This window comes from Balaenoptera acutorostrata, chromosome 4 (genome assembly GCF_949987535.1).
Source record: "Balaenoptera acutorostrata chromosome 4, mBalAcu1.1, whole genome shotgun sequence".
Taxonomy (NCBI): domain Eukaryota; kingdom Metazoa; phylum Chordata; class Mammalia; order Artiodactyla; family Balaenopteridae; genus Balaenoptera; species Balaenoptera acutorostrata.
Window position 1 is genome coordinate 91,335,418 of NC_080067.1, and position 23,971 is coordinate 91,359,388.

Sequence of the window (23,971 nt, forward strand, 5' to 3'; positions counted from 1 at the left end):
AGTAGTTGTGGCTCACGGGCCTAGTTGCTCCGCGGCATGTGGGATCCTCCCGGACCAGGGCTCGAACCCGTGTCCCCTGCATTGGCAGGCAGACTCTCAACCACTGCGCCACCAGGGAAGCCCTCTTTTCACTTTCTTGATGGTGTCCTTTGAAGCACAAAAGTTTTTAATTTTGATGGAGTCCAATTTATTTTTTCTTTGGTTGCTTGTGTTTTTAGTGTCATTTCTGAGAAACCATTGCTTAACCCAAGGTTCATGAAAATTTATGCTTATGTTATCTTCTAGGAGTTTTGTACTTTTAGCTCTTACATTTAAGTCTGTGATTCATTTTAAGTTAATTTTTTTACATGTTGTGAGGTAGGGGGTGTTACTTCATTCTTTTTCATATGGATATCCAGTTGTCCCAGCACCATTACTTTAAAAGACTGTTCTTTCCCCATTTACTTGTTTCTTGGCACCTTTGTTGAATGTAAACTGACCATAAGTTTAAAGTTTTGTTTTGGACTCTTGGTTCTATTCCATTCCATATCTTTTAAAATGGCACATATGGCTCTGCAATTTACTGTGTGACCTTCCCAGTCAGTTAACTCTTTGTCCCTTAGTTTTCTCATCTGTAAAATGAGTAACAAATAGTAAATACTTCATGGGATTAGTGTGAGGATTAAAGGAGATAATATATGGGAAGAGTTTAGAGTAGTACCTGGCTTGAAGAAAGTACTTAGTAGCTAATTCCATCATTATAACCACCACCACTGTCATCATCATCGCCATCATCAACATCACTATGATAACATTTAAATGTTATTCTCTAACTTGTATGTGACTTATCTCCTTTGCTGGACTGTACGTTCTGAAATTAGATACCATGCTTAAAGAATGAATGTGGTTGCTAAGAGTTATAGGACAGAGGGCCAATTCCTGAGAAATACTTGCATTTAGTCATCTTTATTCACAGTAGACTAAATGATTTTTTTTAATAGATGTACTTAAGGAAAATACTAGAGTCTTTGTTTTAGGATACTTTGGAGTAAGGGGGTCAGCTGGAAAGTTCCGTAATTATTTAGATGTTAAAGAAGTTCTGGAATTGGAGTCATGTATATGTGTTGCTTTTTAAAAATCATATATGTATCCTCAAATCCTAGTGTTCAGGCACTGTGTCTTTTTCTAATTTTGTATGATGTTTAGTCTAATGTCCTTAGCATTGCATTTTAAAAGTGCCAAGCAACTGTTGGCCATTTTCGTATTCTAGTTTAGTATCAGTAATCACCCCCATTTAGTATTATGTGAAAAATATACTAGAGATCGTATCATAACTCATTCATTCTCTAAAATTTAACCACCTTTATTTTAAGGTAAGTATGTATGTGTCTGGTAGTGATTTTGAGTGTTAGATGCTTAAAAAAGAACCCCAACTATCTCTTGCTGTCCTTCTCTTACATTCATATTGTTCACATGTGATTGACATTTCCTCTATTCATTGCGAATTTGTGTAACAGGTGACAATGCTTATGACTGCTGTCAGATAGATCTCTGCTTTAGGTCATACTTGCTTCATTCCTAGGGTTCTTTATTAATCACATATATTTAATTTGTTGATTTGAAACCTCTTTTATCATAGTTATCAGTATCAACTTTCTAATCATTGTGAAGTGAAAGAACCAAGTCTTTTGGTAGCCTGTTCCTTTCATTATACTTAAAGTTCTCTTCTGATGTTTTAAAATTTATTTTCTTAGATATCTTTTTCCCTCTCTGGTGATGATTAATTATTAGTTTTTCATGTATTTTTAAAATTTGATATGATTATTACTCCTAGATGTCATTTGTCAGAGTGAACCGTTACGGTCCCCATGGAGGAGGAAGGAAAGCACTGAAAGTAAAGAAGAAGAAAATGTCAGTAAAGCAAGAATGGGATGTAAGTCTAGGTGGGATAATACACAGTATAACATTACATGGAAGGAATAAATGTGATGACATGACCTTAGTCACTCAGGATGGTGCTCTGAATGGGGCTTAGCATGCGATACGGTGGAATTGGTTTCTGGGCATGTTATTGGGTTGGCCAAAACGTTTGTTTCGTTTTAAGTAAAAATAAAAGACATTTTTCATTTTCACCAAGAACTTTATTGAACAACGTATTCTTTAACCGAATGAACTTTTTGGCCAATCCAATATCCTAGGTCTTGGAGGGAAGAGCAGATGCCTTTGGGGAGGTTTTAAACAATATGCATGCTGAGGCTATAGCTCTACCTCTTTTTAGGAACTGAAATCTTAAGTGAGTGGGGAGTGTGTTTTTAAAAAGTCCCCCTACCTCTACTTTGAAAACTCACTGCTTTAAGGCAACTCTAGTTAACCTGAAATCTGAAATTTTTTGGTACATATTTTAGATTTGCCCATAGCAACCTGTGATATCATAATCATGTGAGTGGCATTTTTGACTGAAAAAGTGGGTGATCCTTGCTCTCTTACCCCTTGAATTGTTTTTTTGCTCATCTCCAGAGATTTGTCAATTTCGGTACAAAGGTTCTCGTAAGATGTAAGACAGGTCTCAGGTATCTGAGACATGATCCCTGGCTCCTACCCTGAGTACCAGTTGGTATTATCAAGGGGATTTTTATCTTTTGGAGCTGGTTACTTTGGTTTGGACCATGAGACTTTGGGTACTTTTACTTTCTGTTGTGAAGATTAACTGGTCAGGGACTAGTTTGGACCTTAGGGATTCTTTTGGACTTAGAATCTTCTGGGTTGTGGCCAACCACCTTAGCCAGGTATCCTGGGCAAACTGACAGCCTTAGAAAGTGGGGCAGGGGGATTTCTCTATGTTTAGATTGCTTTGTTGCCATGTGATTGGCTATAAAATAGTATAAGGATATGACTCTAAGGTAATGATACTGATTAAAAGGTGAAAAAATGCACATGATAACATAAGTTGTCCCCTTCAGAGTGGTTACTTTGGGAAGTTCCATATTTATTTTGATATGCTGCTGTTGCTCAAAACATAATTGAAAACCATTATTTGAAATTGCATTCAGAGCCTTCCTCATTTACTTGATATTATCTCCAGTGGTGGAAAAAACTTTGTTTTTTGAAGGTAGATAGAACTTGAAAGGAGTTATAGGTCATTTGGTGTGAATGGTAAATGAGGAAGGAGAGATCAACTGAATAATACTGTTTTGATGAAAATATTGAGGCATTTTCTGAAATGACTTGTAAATTAGATTTAAAGGCAATTTCAGAAGAAAATACAGTTGACCCTTGAACAACATGGGGGTTAGGGGCACCGACCCTCTGCACAGTCGAAAATCCACATATAACTTTACATTTGGCTCTCTGTATCTGTGGTTTTGCATCCATGGGTTCAACCAACTGTGGATCGTGTCGCACTGTAGTATGTGTTGAAAAATATCGACACATAATTGGATCTGTGTTCAAACCCATGTTGTTCAAGAGTCAACTGTAGTTTTAAGCAATAGTAGTATAAATGAAATTATATTTTCTCCCATGAAAACTAATTCCAAGCGTATTACTTATATGCCTGAATTTTTATTATGATTATTAAAAACAATTCTCGGGAATTCCCTCGTGGTCCAGTGGTTAGGACTTGGCACTTTCACTGCTGAGGACCCAGGTTCAATCCCTGGTCGAGGAACTAAGATCCCATAAGCCATGTGGCATGGCCAGAAAAACCCCCCAAAAAACAAAAAAAAACAATTCTCATGATCTTACTGTTGTATCTTGTACTTTTCTAAATCAATATGGAAGGAATAACAGTTTTAGTATATAAAAGACTTGAGCTAAATACAAACTGTGGCCCAAAGGTTAAGTCTTTGAATACATCAGAAGCTATTTCACTAGGCTCAGTTCTCTGTATTTCTCTTAGAATTAAAACTCTACATTGCTTTTTTTCCCGCCTTATCAAATCTGTATAACACAATGGCTGAAGTCATTTTGGAAAGGACCAAATTGCAGGGCTGCTACTCAGAGCTGTGCAAGTTGTGCACTGCACAATTCCAAGGGGCACTATTTACATGGCCTGTGATATCAACGGAACCACCTGGAGTTGTGCAATGTGGAAGCCCTGCCATTTGGTTTAGTGCCCTTTTACTTGAGTGACTGTTTTCACATTTTATGAAATTATACAATACCCTCAAAATTTGTCTCTCGTTATGATAGGTTCTATGCTTAAGGTGTTGGCATGGGCACAAATTGAACCTCTCTGTAGTGATCACACTTTATATTTTAGGAATCTTTAGAGTTGCCTTGTTCCATGAAATATAGTTTGAAAACTATAACTTTAGTTAAACTAACTCGTTTTGAATTATGTACTACCTGGTTGTTTTCATTATTTTAATATAATGTATGCTTGCTTGGTGAATTTAGTGCTTAATTTCTGTGAGACACTTAAAAATAGTCAGTTATTTTCTACAAGACACCTAAAAGTAATCCATGTTAATATTTAAATTGAGAATTTAATTCTCAAGGAAAGACTTTTTGGTCTCAGGAGTTTGAATCCGTTTTCAGCCATTAAAATTCAGCATATACTAGTATTTTGTAAGAAACCTTTTGCTTTTTAAAGAAAGTCCATCTTTTTTTTTGCAGAACACTGTAACTGATCTAACCGTTCATCGGGCAACTCCTGAAGATCTGGTAAGTTTACTATTGAAAGTTAAGTCGTTTGTTCATCGTCTTATTTGATATTTGATACTTGATACTTCTAACCTACAGAATAGAAACCAGAGGCACTTCTTAGAAGTTGTTCAGTTATTTTTAATCTTGCTTATGTCTATATAAAATCAATAAGTGTATGTCCTGGGCTTCCTTATTTTACTTAGGCATATCAGTTAGCATGCGTTAGAATTTCATTAGATAGGTTTGGTTTACAGTTCAGAGCTCTCTAGTCCAGTATTTTCCTGTACACAGTTATCGTCTTTTCCTATCTGTAGATATCACTGGCATTAATTACCATTACTTCCCTATACAAACATACATTATAATTTATTCCTTGAACATGCCATGTACATTTCCACATTTGAGCCCCAATTCATGCTATTCTCTTTACTTGGAACAGTTTCCCTACCTTCTTCTCCTCCTGTACAAATCTTACTTTGCTTCCTTATCCTAGTTCAAGTTTTACTTTAAAAAAAAAAGCTTTTATTATAGGTTTGTTTGTTTTTTTAAACAGTTTTATTAAGATATAAATCACATAACATAAAATCTACCCTTTTAAAGTGTACAGTTCATTGCTTTTTAGTATATTCACAGAGTTATGCAACCATCATCACTTTCTAATTTTATAACATTTTCGTCACTCCCCCAAAAGTAACCCTTTACCCATTAACAGTCACTCTCTATGCCCCACCCGTCCAATCCCTGGCAACAGCTAATCTGTTTTATGTCTCTATGGATTTGCCTATTCTGGACATTTCATATAAATGCAATATAATATGTATTCTTTTTTTTAAAAAAATTATTTATTTATTTATTTTTGGCTGTGTTGGGTCTTCGTTGCTGTGCGAGGGCCTTCTCCAGTTGCGGCGAGCGGGGGCCACTCTTCATCGTGGTGCGCAGGCCTCTCACTGTCGCGGCCTCTCTTGTTGTGGAGCACAGGCTCCAGACGCGCAGGCTCAGTAGTTGTGGCTCACGGGCCTAGTTGCTCCGCGGCATGTGGGATCTTCCCAGACCAGGGCTCAAACCTGTGTCCCCTGCATTGGCAGGCAGACCCCCAACCACTGCGCCACCAGGGAAGCCCCAGTATGTATTCTTTTATGTCTGGCTTCTTTCTTTTAGCGTAATGTTTTCAAGGTTCATCCATGTTGTAGCATGTATCAGTACTTCATTCCTTATTATTTCCAAATACTATTTTGTTTACGGATATACCATGTTTTATTTATCCATTTATCAGTTGTTGGATATTTGGGTTGTTTCTACTTTTTGACTGTTATAGATAATGCTGCTATGAATATTTGTGTACAAGTTTTTGTGTGAACATATGCTCTTAGTCTCTTGGGTGTACACCTGGAAGTAGAATTGCTGAGTCATATGATATCTCTGTATTTAACTTTCTGAGGAACTGCCAAACTGTTTTCTAAAGTGGCTGCACCATTTACATTCTCACCAGCATGTATGAGGGTTCCAATTTTTCCACATCCCTTGCCAGCATTTGTCATTGTCATCTTTGTGGTTTTAGTTCTCCTAGGGGGTATAAAGTGGAATCTCATTGTAGTTTTGATTTGCATTTCCCTAATGACTAATGACGTTGAGTATCCTTTCATATATTTATTGGCCATTTGTAGTATCTTCTTTGGAGAAATGTCTCTTCGAGTCTCTTAGTTATTTAAAAATTTCCAGAGGAAATATGTGACAACTATGAACTGGGCTTGATAAAGAGAGGGACACAAAAAATAAAATATAATAAAAATAAAATTGGATTATTTGTGTTTTTATTGTTGAGTAGTAGGAGTTCTTTATAATTCTGGATATGTTTCTTATCAGATATATGATTTGCAAATATTTTCTTCCATTCTGTTAGTTGTGTTTTAGCTTTCTTGATAGTATCCTTTGAATCATAAAAGTTTTAAATTTTCATGAAGTCCAGTTTATCTAATTTTTTTCTTTTGTCACTTGTAGCTTTAGTGTCATATCTAAGAAACCATTGTCTAACCAAGGTTCACAAATATTTACTTCTATGTTTTTGTCTAAGAGTTTTAAAGTTTTAGCTCTTATGTTTAGGCCTTTCATCCATTTTGAATTAATTTTTGTGTATGGTGTGAGGTAGGAGTCCACCTTCATTCTTTTGCAAATGCATATCCAATTGTCTAAGCACCATTTGTTAAAAAGACTTCTTTTCACATTGAATTGTCTTAGCACCCTTGTTGAAAATCAATTGTCTGTAAAGATAAGGGTTTATTTTGGACTCTCATTTCTGTTCCACTGATCTGTATGTCTATCGTTATGCTAGTACCATACTCTCTTGATTATTGTAGTAAGTTTGAAGTCCTACTCTTTGAAGCTGCCCAACAGTTGCTTTCTTCTCTGAACTGTTGTTGTACTTACTACCTACATAAGGTATTGAGTATATGCTATCTAATGCATGTCATTTATCTTTATATGCATATGTTCAATCTCTCTGGGCAGATTATTAATGTTTTTGAGGGATAGAGGCAGTATCTTATATGTCTTTGTGGGCCTAGGAATCTTAATCGTAGTAGGTACTCATTAAATGTTTGTTGAGGATAATAATGATGCCCAACTGACTTAAAATTTTTTTATTATGAAAAATTTCAAACTCACATGAAAATAGCAACAAAAGTATAAAGAATTCCCATATACTGTTCACCCAGATATAATAGTTATGAAAATTTTGCCATACTTGTTTCATTTATCTTACCCGTTGCTTCTTCACTGGAGCATTTTAAAGCAAAGCCCAGAGGACATGTCATTTTGTGCCTACATATTCAGTTTGCATTAAAAAAAATAGATATTTTCTTATATAACCACAATGCCATTATCATGCCTGACAAAAGTAACACTAATATTTTGGTATTACCTAATCCCAATCCATATTCAGATTTCCCTGATTGTCTCAAAAATGTCATCTTCATTTGTTCTTTGTGAATCAGAATCCTTACATAATATTTGGTTGTTAGTCTCTTAATGGACTGATTTCATATTTACATGGTGCAAACTCAGTAGTACATTTTATCAGATGACATACAGGTTTTGTTCATATTCATAGTTCTGAATACTAGAGTGCTTGTAAAGCCAATATCTGCTTTTGTTCCTTAGCCACCTTAGTGAATTCCTCCCTTCTGACTCTTAAGCTGTGGCTCATATCTCTGCTTCTGCTTCTGGAATTCCACTTCCTTGGAGTCCTGCATCTCCACGGACCCACTTCCACATGCAGCCATTGTAGGGCTATAAACACACTGCATTGTGAGCTCTTGGTGGTGATGTGAATATCATGGAATGGGTGTGCCTTTGCCAGAGATGACTCAGTGGATTTTGTGCCTTTTATGTCATACTCAGTCTGTGTGTGTGTGTGTGTGTGTGTGTGTGTTTTTAAATTTTTATTTATTTTTGGCTGTGTTGGGTCCCCGTTTCTGTGCGAGGGCTTTCTCCAGTTGCGGCAAGCGGGGGCCACTCTTCATCGCGGTGCACGGGCCTCTCACTATCGCGGCCTCTCCCGTTGTGGAGCACAGGCTCCAGACATGCAGGCTCAGCAGTTGTGGCTCACGGGACCAGTCGCTCCGCGGCATGTGGGATCCCCCCAGACCAGGGCTCGAACCCGCGTCCCCCGCATCGGCAGGCAGACCCTCAACCACTGCGCCACCAGGGAAGCCCTGTGTGTGTGTTTATAATTGTACATGTACACACATATGTAACTGAAAAATTTAACAAAAGAATTCTTAACTTTTATTATGTGCAATGTGTTCTTAATATTTTCTATTCTATATTCTATTTTATTTTTTAAAAATGTTGGTTTTGACCCACTAATTTATTTTACCACCCATTAAGTGAGTCCCAAGATGCAGTTTTCAAAACACTACTTTATTGGATAGTCTTGTACAAAAGAAGTAGAAATTAATATTCTTTCATTTTGTGTTTTAGCTAGGTCTACTAGTTTGTTTTATTTATTTATTTTTTGACCATGCCACATGGCTTGTGGGATCTCAGTACCCGACCAGGGATTAAACCCAGGCCACAGCAGTGAAAGCTCAGAATCCTACCCACTAGGCCACCAGGGAACTCCCTAGGTCTACTAGTTTTAGATACTTGTTTTTCAAAAAATCATTTTTGAAAATTCAGAAGATGGAGAAAATTTTGTGAATATATATTATATATATATTATATATATATATAATATACATATATTGGACTAGAAAAAATAAAAAAAGTTGAACTAGGTTAGGTTGTCCTACCATCTGAATAGGCAAGTTCTTTGTTCCTGAAACATTCTTTTATATATTTTTTCTTCCATATAGATCCGTCGTCATGAAATACACAAATCGAAGAATAGAGCATTAGTACACTGGGAGCTCCAAGAAAAAGCTTTGAAGAGAAAATGGAAGAAGCAGAAACCGGAACTTTCTAATCTTGAGAAAAGGAGATTGTCTCTCATGAAGGAGGTAATGCTAAACTGCATTATCTGTAGAGTTAGAAAGAAAAGAAGAGGTAAATAGGTGTCTCTCTTTTCCCATGTATTTGATTCACATTGGAGAGACTCTAATCATTATTGTGCCCTTACGCAATGATCTACAGGTAGACTTTGGAAAAAGGAGCAGAGTGACGATTACAGTCTAGTTTCGTGATTTGAATTCCCGCTCTTCAGCTTACTAGCCAGGTGACCTTAAATTATTAACTTCTCAGCCTGAATTTTCTTATCTTTAAACTGGAGTAACGGTGTTTGCCTGATTGTATTGTTAGCAGATTTCAGTGATAAAATATTACTAAAGTGATTAGGACAGTCCTTGACACATAATTAATGCCTTATATATATATATAAAGCTGCTATAATTATTTTTCTCTGTTCAACAGCCATGCTGTTAGATCACTTTGCAAAAAAAAAAAAATATGTGTTTGTCCAACAAATTAGTAAGGCACTTGTCTTTGGCTTAATCTTTTGTCAGATATAGGGTGTTTGAATCAGTAATCAGAGTGGGTAGGAATAAATAATATAGAAAATAAGAAGAAGCTACAGTAAAACCCTTCTTTTATTTGGGCTGAAATCATTGTAAAAGAAATGCCCTTATTCTTCTTGTTCAGTGTTGGAGCTTATGGCACTTGGCTGTATGGGTGACCTTCTGCTGCAGCTTTAAGTCACATTCTGTCTTTTGAGGAATTTGTTAGGCTTCTTAGTGAAATATGAAAGTCATGACTTTATACATCATGAGGAAGAATTATATCTCCCAAATAAATGTTTACATGAGCTTGTAAAAAGAACAGTGGATTAAGAGAGAATGGTTCTTTAGAGGTACGTATCTTTTGGTGATCTTAGGCAAGTCACCTACATTTAAATGTTACATGGTAATTCTCCATGAAAGGCCTAAGGACACAAATCTGGCCAGGGAAAAAGGCAGCCCCTTTGAGGTGACTCTGGGCTTTTGTTTCCCCTCCCTAGTGGCCCCTGCTCATGTCCTGAATCCCTTATACCTTGTAGATGTGGTAGAATTAGGGGTTGAAGAAGAGTGGTAAGAGAGGGTGAGTGAAATTTCTCTGCCTTCTTTCTGTAATGCGGCTTCCTCATGCTCTAGCATAGTGTTTCTCAACTCTGACTGATTCTAATTTCCATTTAAAAAATTCCCATTAAAAAAAAAACCAGTATCTGGACTCAGACATATTTATACTCAGGTATTCTAATTCAGTTTATCTGAGATGCGGCCCCACTTAGGTATTTTCAAGACAGTTGTTATGTAATTTTTAATATTTTGCTAGGGTTGAGAAACTCTGCTATTCGTGGGATTTAGGCATTTCCATTTAACAACATATTTTGGAGGTTTTGCTGTGTCAGTATTTAGAAATCTACCTTTTCTTTTTTAATGGCCAGGAAGTATATGGACATACCACAATTTATTTATCTAGTGCTTTATTAGTGGACATTCGGGATGTGTATCAGAGTATGGTATAACCATCTGGAAAAAAAAAAGACCGCAGAATATACTGGTTTAAACAAAATAGAAATCTATTTCTCTTTTATGGGACAGCTCAGAGATACATGGTAGTGGGTAGGGGGATCTCTGGTCCTTTATTACAGGGCTTCCATGTCTGAGTTTGGAGTGGCTGTTCCAGCTTCCTTCAGATGTTTCCCAGGCAGCATGAAGTGGGGAAGAGAATGCATGTCATTCCCTTTACGTATCACCCAGAAGCTCTGGCTTCTATCCCATTGTCCAGAACTTCATCAAGTGACCACTGTCACCTGCAAGGGTGGTTGGGAAATTAACTATGTACTTGGCTAACTTGGGAGTTCTGCTGTTAAAGAGAAAACAGAAAGAAAGGATATTGGTGGATAAGTAGCAGTGTCTGTCACCCACAGATTATTTCCTGCCTTGTCACTATAAATAATGTAATGAATATCCTTGAATATGTTTTTGAGTACATGTATAAATATATTTGTAGGATAAATTCTTAAAAGTGGAATTGCTGAGTCAAAGGATTCGTACATCTATTATTTCAGTGTTGCTATATTTGTAATGTCTGTGATAAGGTATGTGAGGGAACCAAAGGAAGAGTCCTCCTTGGGCATATCCACCTAGGTTTTATCATTATGTGTTAGAGCTACCAGGACCCGTCCCCCAGAAGCTGGGCTCCTTGATTAACGTAAATTAAGAGAAAAGCTCTTTGACCAGCATAATCTTAGATATCATTTGCTGTATGATCCACTCATGCCATGGGAATCAAGCAAATAAGGGTCCAAATCCAAATCAGAGAGAGGGTGGCTTTGATAAAGATTCTGTAAATTTTAAAAGTATAGTAACTAACCTAGTCTCTTTGTACTTTCCCAATTCTGTCTGGTTTTTCTTACCAGAGAGCAAAACGGCTAGCATGAGAAGTTTCTAATAATGTTTTTGAAGGGACCTTGACTGATCTTTTGAAAATCCAAGATGTATTCTGTTGTACTCTTCATAAGTTTGGTTTTGTGCTCTGCAAACCCATCTGCAGAAGTAATATATACAGATGGGCCTGCAGAGATTGATTTACCTATCATGAGGATGAGTTTTATCATAGAGGAGTGATAAAGAAATCCAGAAAGAGCAGGAGAAAGCCAATGCTCTGACCTCTGGCCGCTCAAGCCATCTGCCCCAAGGAGCCTGGGCAGGGACTAACAGGGAGAGGGCTGCAGGGCAGTGGGTTTTCTGGAGACCTCGTTAGAATTAGTGTCAGGTCTTGATACGATAAAATTATTCCTCCACAATCTGCTTCTTTCAATTTATATCTCTTCATTTTGATAGGAAGTCAATACCTTTTTAAAAAATAGTAAACAAAACTGCTGCTAGGGAATATATTTTGTATAATTTTTCTTGTATAAGTGGTAGATTATAATGCTCCATTTACTTTCTTTCCTAAACTCTAATCGCATGTGCTACAAGATGGCTAACCAGGGATGAACATTTAAGTTGTAACAACATTGTCAAATATCTCTAGAGTTGTATGCAGATTTAGTATACACTTTTGTATCTCTTGACAGGGCCTAAGATGCCAGCCTTCTGACTCCAAATGTTTTCTTTGTCCTGTGCCATTCCAAAACTTACTCTTTGGGGAGAGAACAGATTCAGGACTTTATTCTCACTAACAGAGCCAGCCAACCTGCTTGGCTTTAGCAGGGGAAGAAGGGGGAAAAAGTCAGAATGTGACTCTTGTTATTTTTCTTCATGTCCTAAAACAGTAACTGAGGTCACATTGTATGCTTGTTTCCATGGTCTAGAGAAATTCTGGTAAGAGCATTTGTTACCAGATGTTTTGATTTGAGTCAGTGTTGGAAACTGGAAAATTTCCAATTTTGAGACTGCTTTCAACCTAAGAATGTGATCTGGTGGTGGTGGGCGTTGACTTGCTTTTACTCTAGCCTGCGCATCCTTGCTTGTAGCTGGGAAAGTTCCTAAGCTGAAAGTGTATAATCAGAGGCACCGCTGTATTGGTATTTTGTGAGTTCTCATTTCTCCAGGATAAAAATCGAGCTTGTTTATAAATGCAGAAGCATCACTTTTTTGTTTAATGCCCCCAAAGTCGTATCTCATGTCGTGTTTTTTTAAGTTGTGGGTCATGACCCATTAGTGGATTATGAAATCACTTTAGTGGTTGAAACACCAGAGTCACACATCTGAGTTTATGGCTCAAAGATTCATGTTTAATCAGTGTTTTTCAAACTGTGGATCACAACTTGTTAATGGATTGTAAAATCAAGTTAGTGGGTTGCGACCATCATTTGAAAAAATAGAATAGACACTAAAAAGAAGATATCAGAGTGGTTCTCAAAGAGTAAGTTTAAGCAAAGCTTTTATTTTGGTGTTTGTCTACATTTGTGTGTGGACTGGGTCATAATTTAATAATGTATTTCTTTGGATCAAAGCCAAGCATTTGAAATCCACTAATTATTATAATAGCTCCATCTACTGGTACTTAATGATATTGCCGCTGAAGGATTTGAGATTATTTTTAAGCTCCTGCCTTTGTATGGACTTTTCCTTTGTGATTTATTAAGTATATATTAAGTATTAAGTATTTATTAAGTATATATTTTTTCTGAATAATAATATTTATCACTAACATGTGTCTAGATTCTTTCTGATCAATACCAGATGCAAGATGTATTGGAAAAATCTGATCATTTGATGGCTACAGCAAAAGATCTGTTTGTTGATTTTCCTCGTAGGCGCACAGGTAAAGTAGTCACATCAAACAAAAGTTTCTTTATCTTATTCATCATAGCCCACACCTGGCTATTTGGAAGAATTTAAAATCTTTTCTCAGGCATCATATTATTTCTATCACATGTGTTCTAGGGTGGATAGCATATAAGAATTGTTAGACATAGATTTATTATAATTTATTTGCTTTTCACTAAGAATATTAACTATTACAAATTACTCAGTTAAGGAAAGGTAAATTGTTATTATTTACTAAAATATTTTGTGAAGTGTATAAGATTTCATAATTTAAGGTATGATTTCATTTTCAGCTTATTAATATTAAATTACCATATAATTAAAGTATCTGCTTTGTGTGTAATTTGAGTGAAGCTTAATTTGAAACCTAAAGCAACTTCATTGTCTCTCTAAAAGGAACTTTGCCTCTTGTGAGATGCACAACATTATTCACTTTAATGTGTATATAATTTGTTGTTTATCTTAATCCCTAAAAACAGATCATTAGTTTTTAGTTTAAGGTTTGAATCCTGGCTTGGCCGCTCACTAGTGTGACTCTGTGCCTGTTGCTTCACGTCTCTGAGTTTCAGTTTACCCATATGTGAAATAATGATACTAATAACCTCATGGGATTTTGTGAGGGTGAAATAATTTAATATATGTAAAAGCATTTAGAACAATGCCTGGCGTATAGTAAGCACTATTTAAGTGCGAGTTGCTATTATTATTATTTAAGATTTTCATACGATAATTCAGACCTATGGCAGTGTATAGTATGTGTGAAGTCAATTTAATTAAATGAAACAAAATCATCATGACTTATTTTCCTTCTGCAGGGTTTCCAAATGTAACAATGGCTCCTGATTCCTCTCAAGGTCCCATTGTGGTAAATCAAGACCCTGTCACCCAGGCCATCCTTAGTGAATCTGTTATTGAGCCTCAGGTAACGTGCTTTACTCACAGCCATAATGCTCATGCTGAAATTCAGTTTAAGTTGATGTAGATAGGCATAGTGGTAAACATTTCAAAAGCTTTACTATCTAAATACCAAGTTGTGGTTGCTAGAATTGTTCTTACTCAAGCATAGTGCACTTTCTGTGAGTAATGCTTGTATTAAACAAGATAGGACTGGATAATAATAGCTAACATTTATTGAGTGCTTACCTAGGAGGTAGTTACTATCATTATCCCCATTTAGCAGATGGAAAAACTGAGGCTCAGAAAAATTAAGTAACTTGTCCAAGATCACATAGCTAGTTAGCATGAGAGATGGCATTCAAATCTAGGCGGTCTGGCTCCATAAGACTGTGTCACCCAGAGATGTAGAGGACAAACGTATGGACACCAAGGGGGGAAGTTGAGGGGGTGGTGGTGGTGGTGGGATGAATTGGGAGATTGGGATTGACATGTATACACTAATATGTATAAAATAGATAACTAATAAGAACCTGCTGTATAAAAAATAAATAAAATTAAATTAAAAAAAAAAGACTGTGTCACCATTACAAATATGGAAACAGCAAGAGAGTCTTTCCACGTCCCACTTTGGAGTCAGGTGAATCTATGTTCATATTCTGTTACTTACTAGCTGTTCAATGTTGAGTTGATTTCTCAAGGTATCTGAGTTGGCTCAGAGAGTTTTTTGTTAAATGGGAATAGAATATACCTGCTATGGTTGTTGTGAGGATCAGCTCAGATAGGTTATGTAAAGTGTTGAGCATAATACCAGGTGTTAGTTCTTCATTAAATCTTTGTCCCTTCTTTTTTTTTTATAAATTTATTTATATTATTTATTTATTTTTGGCTGCGTTGGGTCTTCGTTGCTGCACGGGCTTTCTCTAGTTGCAGCGAGTGGGGGCTACTCTTCGTTGGGTGCTTCTCATTGCAGTGGCTTCTCTTGTTGCGGAGCACGGGCCCTAGAGCACGCAGGCTTCAGTAGTTGTGGCACCGGTGCTCTAGAACGCAGGCTCAGTAGGTGTGGTGCACAGGCTTAGTTGCTCTGCAGCATGTGGGATCTTCCTGGACCAGAGATCGAACCCCTGTCCCCTGCATTAGCAGGTGGATTCTTAACCACTGCGCCACCAGGGAAGCCCAAAAAGAATATTTTAGACTATATCTGAAAGTCAGTGTATTAGTCACTATGGAACAGACTTGAATATTTCTTTAAAAATACCTTTGTCCTTTCTAATGTATTAGTGTGTTTAAAAAGCAGCTACCCAAGAAACTTTGAATTTATTGACTAGTTACATGGGAAAAGTATAGTAGTAAAACATTTATTAGCTGTATCTTAATCTAATTGGAACTCTTAATTAATCAAAATGTTTAGAATTCTGAGATTGGAAACATTTTTTAAAAGCCCATGAAGAATTTAATACTAAAATAAATCAACTTTTTAAGAATGACTAGGTCTCAGTACCTGTTTAATGCAATTTCCTAAGTTATTTGTATCTTTTATGAAAGAAAGGAGAATCATCAATTAGATGGATGGTCCTAGGGAATTACAAGGTCCAGAATCATATAAATATACTGTTTTCTACTTATAAAGGCAATTAAGTAGAATGTTACACATATTTTTAATAGCCAAAGTCCATTAGCCATATCCCTAGCCAAAAGCCATGTATGTTTTGGCACTTACTAAAAAGTTAGCTTTCAAATGATCATGGTCTCTATGATGAAGGTTGGGAAATGGCAAGAGTCAAGGTTAGAGAGACAAGAAGGAGCTGGGTCACGAAGGGCTAAGGAGCCCGAAAGCAAGAGTAGAACCACTAAAGGATTTTAAGAAGAGCGCAGTCATGGCGAAATTGACAGTAACGTGGAAGATGGATTGGGGAGGGAGGGACAAGACTGGTGAGAGGATCTGGTTAGAAGACTCAGGTTGGAATCTTAGCGAGAAGTGGTGAGGACTGACCCAAAGCAGTGGCAGTAGGGAAGGAGGCAGAGGGGAAGAGGGATAGATTGGAGAGATTAAGAAGGGATAGAATTGACAGGATTGGGTGATTGATTGGATGTGATGGATGAGGAAGAAGGATAATTTCCAGTTTGCTGGCTTGAGAACCTGAGTAGATAGTGATGCTGTTTATGGTCTTGGTAATATGACAGGAACAAGGTCTCTGGAAGAATGATAGTACAGGCTTAGGAAAATGATGAATTTTAGACATGTTGAGTATATGTATATGGGATGTTCTCCTAAGCATATCTTTTAGGCAGTTGGATATAAATGTTGAGGGCTCAAGAGAGATCTGAGTGAAGCTAGAAATTTGGAAATTAACAGCATTTGGCTCGTAATTGCACCTTGGAATTAGATATAATCATACAGAAAATGAGTCAGATGAGAGGAGAAAAGGTCCAAAGGGAGAACCTTGAGTGACATCAGAAAAAGGGAAGGGTAGGAAAAGAACCAGTAAAGGAGATTGGGAAGGAATGGCCGAAAGAAGAAAAACCAAGAAAATATGGTATCATGGAAGTGGAAAAGAAAAGTTTATCTTCCTCAAAAGAAGATTTTGAGGGAAAGAAATGAGTGGTCATTGATGTCTAATGAGTCAGAAGTAAGGGAAGGCAAAGACAGAAATATCCATTTGATTTGGGAACAGGTGTGTTGATGTTGACCATGTAGAGAACAGTTTAAATGGGGTGGCAGGGCAGAAGCAAAGTTGCAGGGCATAAATGGTGAATGAGAAGTGGCGGGCAGCTCTTTCAAGAAGTTTGTTGCACAGAAAGAGTAGATGGTAGCTCGAGGTGAGTATAGGGTCCGGATAAGATGGCAGAGACTTAGATTTAAATGTGGATGAGCTGAAGCCAGTAAGGAGAAGTTGAAGATGCAGGAGAGAGAAGGGGCAACTGATGGACTAGAAGGAGGTAAGAGGGTTTGGGTTCTAGGCCACATGTGGAGGGATTAGCCTTAGAAGGAGGGATCTCCTGTTACGACAAAAAGAAAGGATGAGTGTGTATATAACCAACCTGTGTTATTATTTTATTGTTGTGTTGATAAAGGCTCTTAATGAAGTAGATGATGACCAACGAGAAGGAACTGTTAACAGCCAGTCAGAAGAAAGTGAGAATGAGTTGGATAACTCTCTAAGCTCTCAGTCAAACACAAATGCGGACACGTAAGTATAGATGGCATAAGTATCTAAGATGCTTCCCTTTTTTCCAAAGACATTTCTTCCCCCACCCCTACTTTATTGAGATATAACTGACATATAATGTTTGTAAGTTTAAGGCATACAACATGTTGATTTGATATATACTGCAAAATGGTTACCATCATAGCATTAAGTGATGGATGGTTAATACCTCTGTCACATCATATAATTACCATTTCTTTTTTGTGGTGAAAACATTTAAGATCTTCTCACTTAGCAACTTGCAAGTATAAAATAAAATATTATTAGCTATAATCACAAGAAGTTATTCATCTTATAACTGGAAATTTGTACCCTTTTACCATCTTCCCATTTGCTCCACCTCCAAGCCCCTGGTAACCACCACTCTTTATCTATGAGTTCAGCTTTTTTATTATATATTTTTTTATTTTTTTAATTTTTTAAAAATTGTTTTATTTATTATTTTTTTGGCTGCATTGGGTCTTCATTGCTGCACAGGCTTTCTCTAGTTGCAGTGAGCGGGGGCTACTGTTTGTTGCGGTGCACAGGCTTCTCATTGCGGTGGCTTCTCTTGTTGCAGAGCACGGGTTCTAGGCTTGTGGGCTTCAGTAGTTGCAGCACGCGGGCTCAGTAGTTGCAGCGCGTGGGCTCAGTAGTTGTGGCTCACAGGCTCTAGAGTGCAGGCTCAGTAGTTGTGGTGCACGGGCTTAGTTGCTCTGCGGCGTGTGGGATCTTCCTGGACCAGGGCTCAAACCCGTGTCCCCTGCATTGGCAGGCGGATGCTTAACTACTGCGCCACCAGGGAATTCCCCTCAGCTTTTTTAGATTCCACATATAAGTGACATCATACAGTGTTTGTCTTTCTTTGTCTGACTTGTATTTCTCAATGTAATACCTTCCAGGTTCATCCATGTTGTCACAAATGGCATGATTTCCTTCTTTCTCATGGCTGAATAATATCCCATTGTATATGTATACAATGGAATATGATATGTATCTATGTATCTCAATCACATTTTCTTCATCCATTCATGTGTTGACATATACTTAGGTTGTTTCCATATCTTGGTTATTGTGAATAGTGTTGCAGTTAACATGGGAGTGCAGATATCTCTCTGAGATCCTGTTTTCATTTCCTTTTGATACGTACCCTGAAGTGAGAATCCTGGATCATATGGTAGTTATATTTTTAATTTTTTGAGGAACTTCCACACTGTTTTCCATAATGACTGTACCAATTAACAATGCCACCAACAGTGCACAAGGGTTCCCTTTTCTCCACATCCTCATTAACACTTGTTATCTCTTGACTTTTTGATGATAGCCATTCTTACAGGTGTGAGGAAATATCTTATTGTGGGTTTGTTTTTTTAATCATTTTTGTGTGTTTGTTTTATGTTTGCTTTTTTTTAGTTTGCTTTCTGTTTTTGTTTTTATTGTTTGTTTTTTGGGGGTTCTTTGGTTCTCTTGTTTTTTGTTTTCTTTGTTTTTTTTTACTTTTGTTTTATTTTTTGTTTGGTTTTGCTTTTGTTGTGGTTTTGATTTTCATTTCCCTTATGATTAGTGATGTCAAGCACCTTTTCATGTATGTACTTGTTGGCTATTTGTATGTCATCTTTGGAAAAATGTCTGTTCAGTTCCTCTGCCCATTGTTTTTATTGGATTGTTTGGGGTTTTTGCTATTAAGTTTTATGAGTTCTTTATGTATTTTGGATATTAACCCCTAATTAAATATATGATTTGCAAATATTTTCTCCCATTCCATAGATTGCCTCTTCATTCTGTTGATTGTTTCTTTTGCTGTGCAGAAGCTTTTTGGTTTCATGTAGTTCCAGTTATTTTGTTTTGCTTGTGCTTTTGGTGTCAGATCCAAAAAATTGTTGCCAAGATCAATCTCAATGAGCTTCCTCTATGTTTTCTTGTAGGATTTTTACCATTTCAGGTCTGATGTTTAAGTCTTTAATCCATTTTGAGTTAATTTTTGTGAGTGGTGTAAGGTAGGGGTCCAATTTCATTCTTTTGCACATCTTTATCCAGTTTTTGCAATGCTATATATGTGTGTGTATATATATACACATATATATATACACACACAAGTATTTAAGTTGTTTGCAATATTTTTCAATTAAAAAATGCTACAGAAGGGCTTCCCTGGTGGCGCAGTGGTTGAGAGTCTGCCTGCCAATGCAGGGGACACGGGTTCGAGCCCTGGTCTGGGAAGATCCCACATGCCACGGAGCAACTAGGCCCGTGAGCCACAATTACTGAGCCTGCGCGTCTGGAGCTTGTGCTCCGCAACAAGAGGCCGCGATAGTGAGAGGCCCACGCACCGCAATGAAGAGTGACCCCCACTTGCCATAACTAGAGAAAGCCCTTGCACAGAAACGAAGACCCAACACAGCCATAAATAAATAAACGGATCATCACGTTTAAAAAAAAAAAATGCTGCAGTGAATAACTTATGCATATGTATTTTTGTATTGTTGAAGGTGTGTATTTAGAGTAAATTACTAGAAGTGAGATTTTGGGATTAAAAGGTAAATGCTATGTAATTTTGTTGTAAAATTACTGAATTCTGCTTTATGAGGGTTGTAGTATTTTGCACTCCTACTGGCAACTTACAAGAGTGTCTGCACCAGAGTGTGTTGTCAGACTTCTCTGCTGATTTTATAGGTGAGAAATGTTATCTCAGTGTAGTTTTACTTTGCCTTTCTAAGTGAAATTGATAATTTTGTCATATATTTAAGGGACATTACAGTGAATTGTCTATTCATGACTTTTGCCCATTTTGCTTTTAGGGTTTTGGTCCCTCTTTATTAATTTGTAAGCATTCTTTACATATTAAGGATATTAGTCTTTTACCTGCGTAATATGTTATATTTTCTCCCAATTCGTTGTCTTTTGAATTTCTTTAACAAGTAAAAGATTTAAGAATATGTATGTAGTGCTCGCTTTGGCAGCACATAAGCTAAAATTGGAACAATACAGAGAAGATTAGCATGGACCCTGTGCAAAGGTGACACACAGATTTGTGACGCATTCCATGTTTTAAAAAAAAAGGAATATATATATAGTTTGAATTTATCATTCATTGTTTTTACATGTGGATCTTGAATCACACTCTGAAATTCTTTCCTAAAACTGGTTTTAGAGGAATTCACTCATGTTTTCTTCTGATACTTCTGTGGTTTTATTTTTTATTTAGTTCTCTGATCCATTGAGAGTTTATTTTGGTATGTGGTATGAGGTATGGCTCTGATTCTTATCTTTTCCTAAATTGGTATCCAATTGCCCCAGCACCATTTATTACTGCCCCACTGATCTGATATTCTGCTTGTGTACATTAATTACCATGTGTACCTGGATCTACTTCCGAATTTTCTAGTCCACTGGCCTTGTTTCTGTAGTCATGCTCCAATACCACACTGTTTTAATTAGAGTTTATATTGTTTTAATAGACTTCCCTCATAGCCTTTTCCAGTTCAGAGTTTTCATAATGATTGTTACATGTTTATTTTTCTGTATGAATTTAGTGTCAACTTATTTAGCATCATAAAAAAGTTTATTGATATTTTTGTTATATTAATAAATGAACTAGAGAGACCTGACATTTTTATTATGCTGGGTTTTACTATCCAAGAACAAAGGATGTTTTTCCATTTATTAATGTCTACCTTTTTGTTTTTGAGGAGTATTTTAATGTTTTTCTCATATAGGTTTCCTCATTTCTTGTTAGATTATTCCTGAGTATTTTTGTTGTTATTGTTACTATTTTATTTTATTATTTATTTATTTATATTTTGAGAGAAGGAAGGATTTATTATTACTGGCAGCAAGTAAGATGAACTCAGGGGATCTTTCCCAAAGTAGTGTCTCTGCAAACAGCAAAATTGGGGAAGTTTTAAGCTAAGAGTACATGCATATTCATGAAGAGGCTTGAGCAGAGGAGAGTTCAGCATAGAATTGGGACAAATGTTGACAGAGTCCAAGCTTTAGTTGATTGAAGTCAGGAGGGTCAACATCATCATTCCATCTTCCACCTAGGTGGGGGCCTTAGTTCCTGCAGAGCTCAAAAACTGTATCAGATTGTTATGTATATCCCTTGAGGAGCAATTAGGAGTCGTTTTATTGCTGAACTTTTGTTTCTTGACTGCGTTTTCTTTGTTACTGAATCCCCTTACTTCCCTTAAGATCATTAACTACTGAGACTGGTTCAAGGGCAAGCATTGTGGTCAGGCTTAGATCACAAAATGGCTTAGGCCAAAAGTGGCTTCTCTCTTTTTCAAAAATTTATTTATTTTATTGAAGTATAGTTGATTTACAGTGTTGTGTTAGTTTCTGCTTTACAGCAAAGTGATTTAGTTATACATATATGTGTTCTTTTCCACATTCTTTTCCATTATGGTTTATTACAGGATATTTTATATATGTATATAAAAAATACAGTAGGACCTTGTTGTTTATCCATTCTGTATATAATAGTTTGCACCTGCTAATCCCAAACTCCCAATCCATCGCTCTCTCACCTCCCCTCCTGTTTGGCAACTACAAGTCTGTTCTCTGTGTCTGTGAGTCTGTTTCTGTTTCATGGAAGTTCATTTATGTCATATTTTAGATTCCACATATCATATGATATTTGTCTTTTTCAGTTTGACTTGTTTTACTTAGTATGATAATCTCTAGGTCCATCCATGTTGCTCCAAATGGCATTATTTCATTTTTTTTTATGGCTGAGTGGTAGTCTAGTGTGTGTGTGATGCCACATCTTCTTTATCCATTCATCTGTTGATAGACATTTAGGTTGCTTCCATATCTTGGCTATTGTAAATAGTGCTGCTGTGAACATAGAGGTTCATCTATCTTTTCAAATTATAGTTTTGTCCAGATATTTGCCCAAGAGTGGGATTGCTGGATCATATGATAATTCTATTTTTAGTTTTTTAAGGAATCTCCATACTGTTTTCCATAGTGGCTGCACCAATTTCCATTCCTACCAAAAATGTAAGAGGGTTCCCTTTTGTCCACACCCTCTCCAGCATATATTATTTGTAGAATTTTGATGATGGCCACTCTGACTGGTGTGAGGTGGTACCACATTGTAGTTTTGATTTGCATTTCTCTAATAATTAACGATGATGAGCTTCTTCTCATGTGCTTATTGGCCATCTGTATCTCTTTTTTGGAGGAATGTCTACTTAGGTCTTCTGCCCATTTTTTTGATTGGGTTGTTGGGTTTTTTTTTGTTATGGAGTTGTATGAGCTGGTTGTATATTTTGGAAATTAAGCCCTTGTCAGTCACATTGTTTCCAAATATTTTCTCCCAATCTATAGGTTGTCTTTTCATTTTGTTTATGGTTTCCTGTGCTGTGCAAAAGCTTATAAGCTTATTTGTTTATTTTTGCTTTTATTTCTATTGCCTTGGGAGACTGACTTAAGAAAACACTGGTATGATTTATGTCAGAGAATGTTTTGCCTATGTTCTCTTCTAGGAGTTTTATGGTATCATGTCTTATATTTAAGTCTTTAAGCCATTTTGAGTTTATTTTTGTGTATGGTGTGAGGGTGTGTTCTAACTTCATTGATTTACATGCGGCTGTCCAACTTTCCCAACACCACTTGCTAAACAGACTGTCTTTTCTTCCTTGTATATTCTTGCCTCCTTTGTTGAAGATTAATTGACTGTAGGTGTGTGGGTTTATTTCTGGGCTCTCTATTTCATTCCATTGATCCAAATGTCTGTTTTTGTGCCAATTCCATGCTGTTTTGATTACTGTAGCTTTGTAGTATTGTCTGAAGTCTGGGAGGGTTATGCCTCCTGCTTTGTTCTTTTTCCTCAGGATTGCTTTGGCAATTCTGGGTCTTTTATGGTTCCATATAAATTTTAGGGTTATTTGTTCTAGTTCTGTGAAAAATGTCATGGGTAATTTGATAGGGATCATGTTAAATCTGTATATTGCTTTGGGTAGTATTGCCATTTTAACAATATTAATTCTTCCAATTCAGGAGCATGGAACATCTTTCCATTTCTTTGAATCATCTTCAGTTTCCTTTATTAATGTTTATTTTATTTTATTTTAAATGGGGCTTTCTCTTCCATTGCACCCTCTAACTAGTTGTTTGTGTTACGAAGGCTATTGATATCAGTGTTTGTTTTTTTTTAGTTTGGGGATCTTTTTTTTTTTTTTTTTTAATTTATTTTTGGCTGCGTTGGGTCTTCGTTGCTGTGCGTGGGCTTTCTCTAGTTGCGGTGAGTGGGGGCTACTCTTCATTGCGGTGCGTGGGCTTCTCATTGCAGTGGCTTCTCTTTTTGCAGAGCACAGGCTCTAGGCACGCAGGCTTCAGTAGTTGTGGCACACAGGCTTAGTAGTTGTGGCTCGCAGGCTCTAGAGTGCAGGCTCAGTAGTTGTGGCGCACAGACTTAGTTGCTCCACGGCATGAGGGATCTTCCCAGACCAGGGCTCGAACCCATGTCCCCTGCATCGGCACGTGGATTCTTAACCACTGCACCACCAG

The 23,971-nt window shown here is 36.9% G+C and overlaps 1 protein-coding gene and 1 non-coding gene across 9 annotated transcripts in view; both read left to right on the plus strand.

Annotated features, from left to right (window-relative positions):
- SPICE1 (spindle and centriole associated protein 1) overlaps positions 1-23,971 on the plus strand; it is a 73,073-nt gene that overhangs the window by 5,038 nt on the left and 44,064 nt on the right. For 6 of the 8 annotated variants that reach the window (XM_007181916.2, XM_057545749.1, XM_057545746.1 and 3 more), the window contains exons 2-7: positions 1,814-1,912; positions 4,597-4,644; positions 8,979-9,122; positions 13,269-13,371; positions 14,192-14,298; positions 17,346-17,461. In XM_007181916.2, the coding sequence (XP_007181978.2) occupies positions 1,814-1,912; positions 4,597-4,644; positions 8,979-9,122; positions 13,269-13,371; positions 14,192-14,298; positions 17,346-17,461 (617 nt within the window). The remainder of the gene's footprint in view (positions 1-1,813; positions 1,913-4,596; positions 4,645-8,978; positions 9,123-13,268; positions 13,372-14,191; positions 14,299-17,345; positions 17,462-23,971) is intronic. The other 2 variants (XM_057545748.1, XM_057545747.1) reach the window with 2 other exon arrangements.
- Positions 20,403-20,509, plus strand: LOC114237898 (U6 spliceosomal RNA). The gene has a single exon (XR_003623367.1). It is a non-coding gene; the product is annotated as a U6 spliceosomal RNA (small nuclear RNA).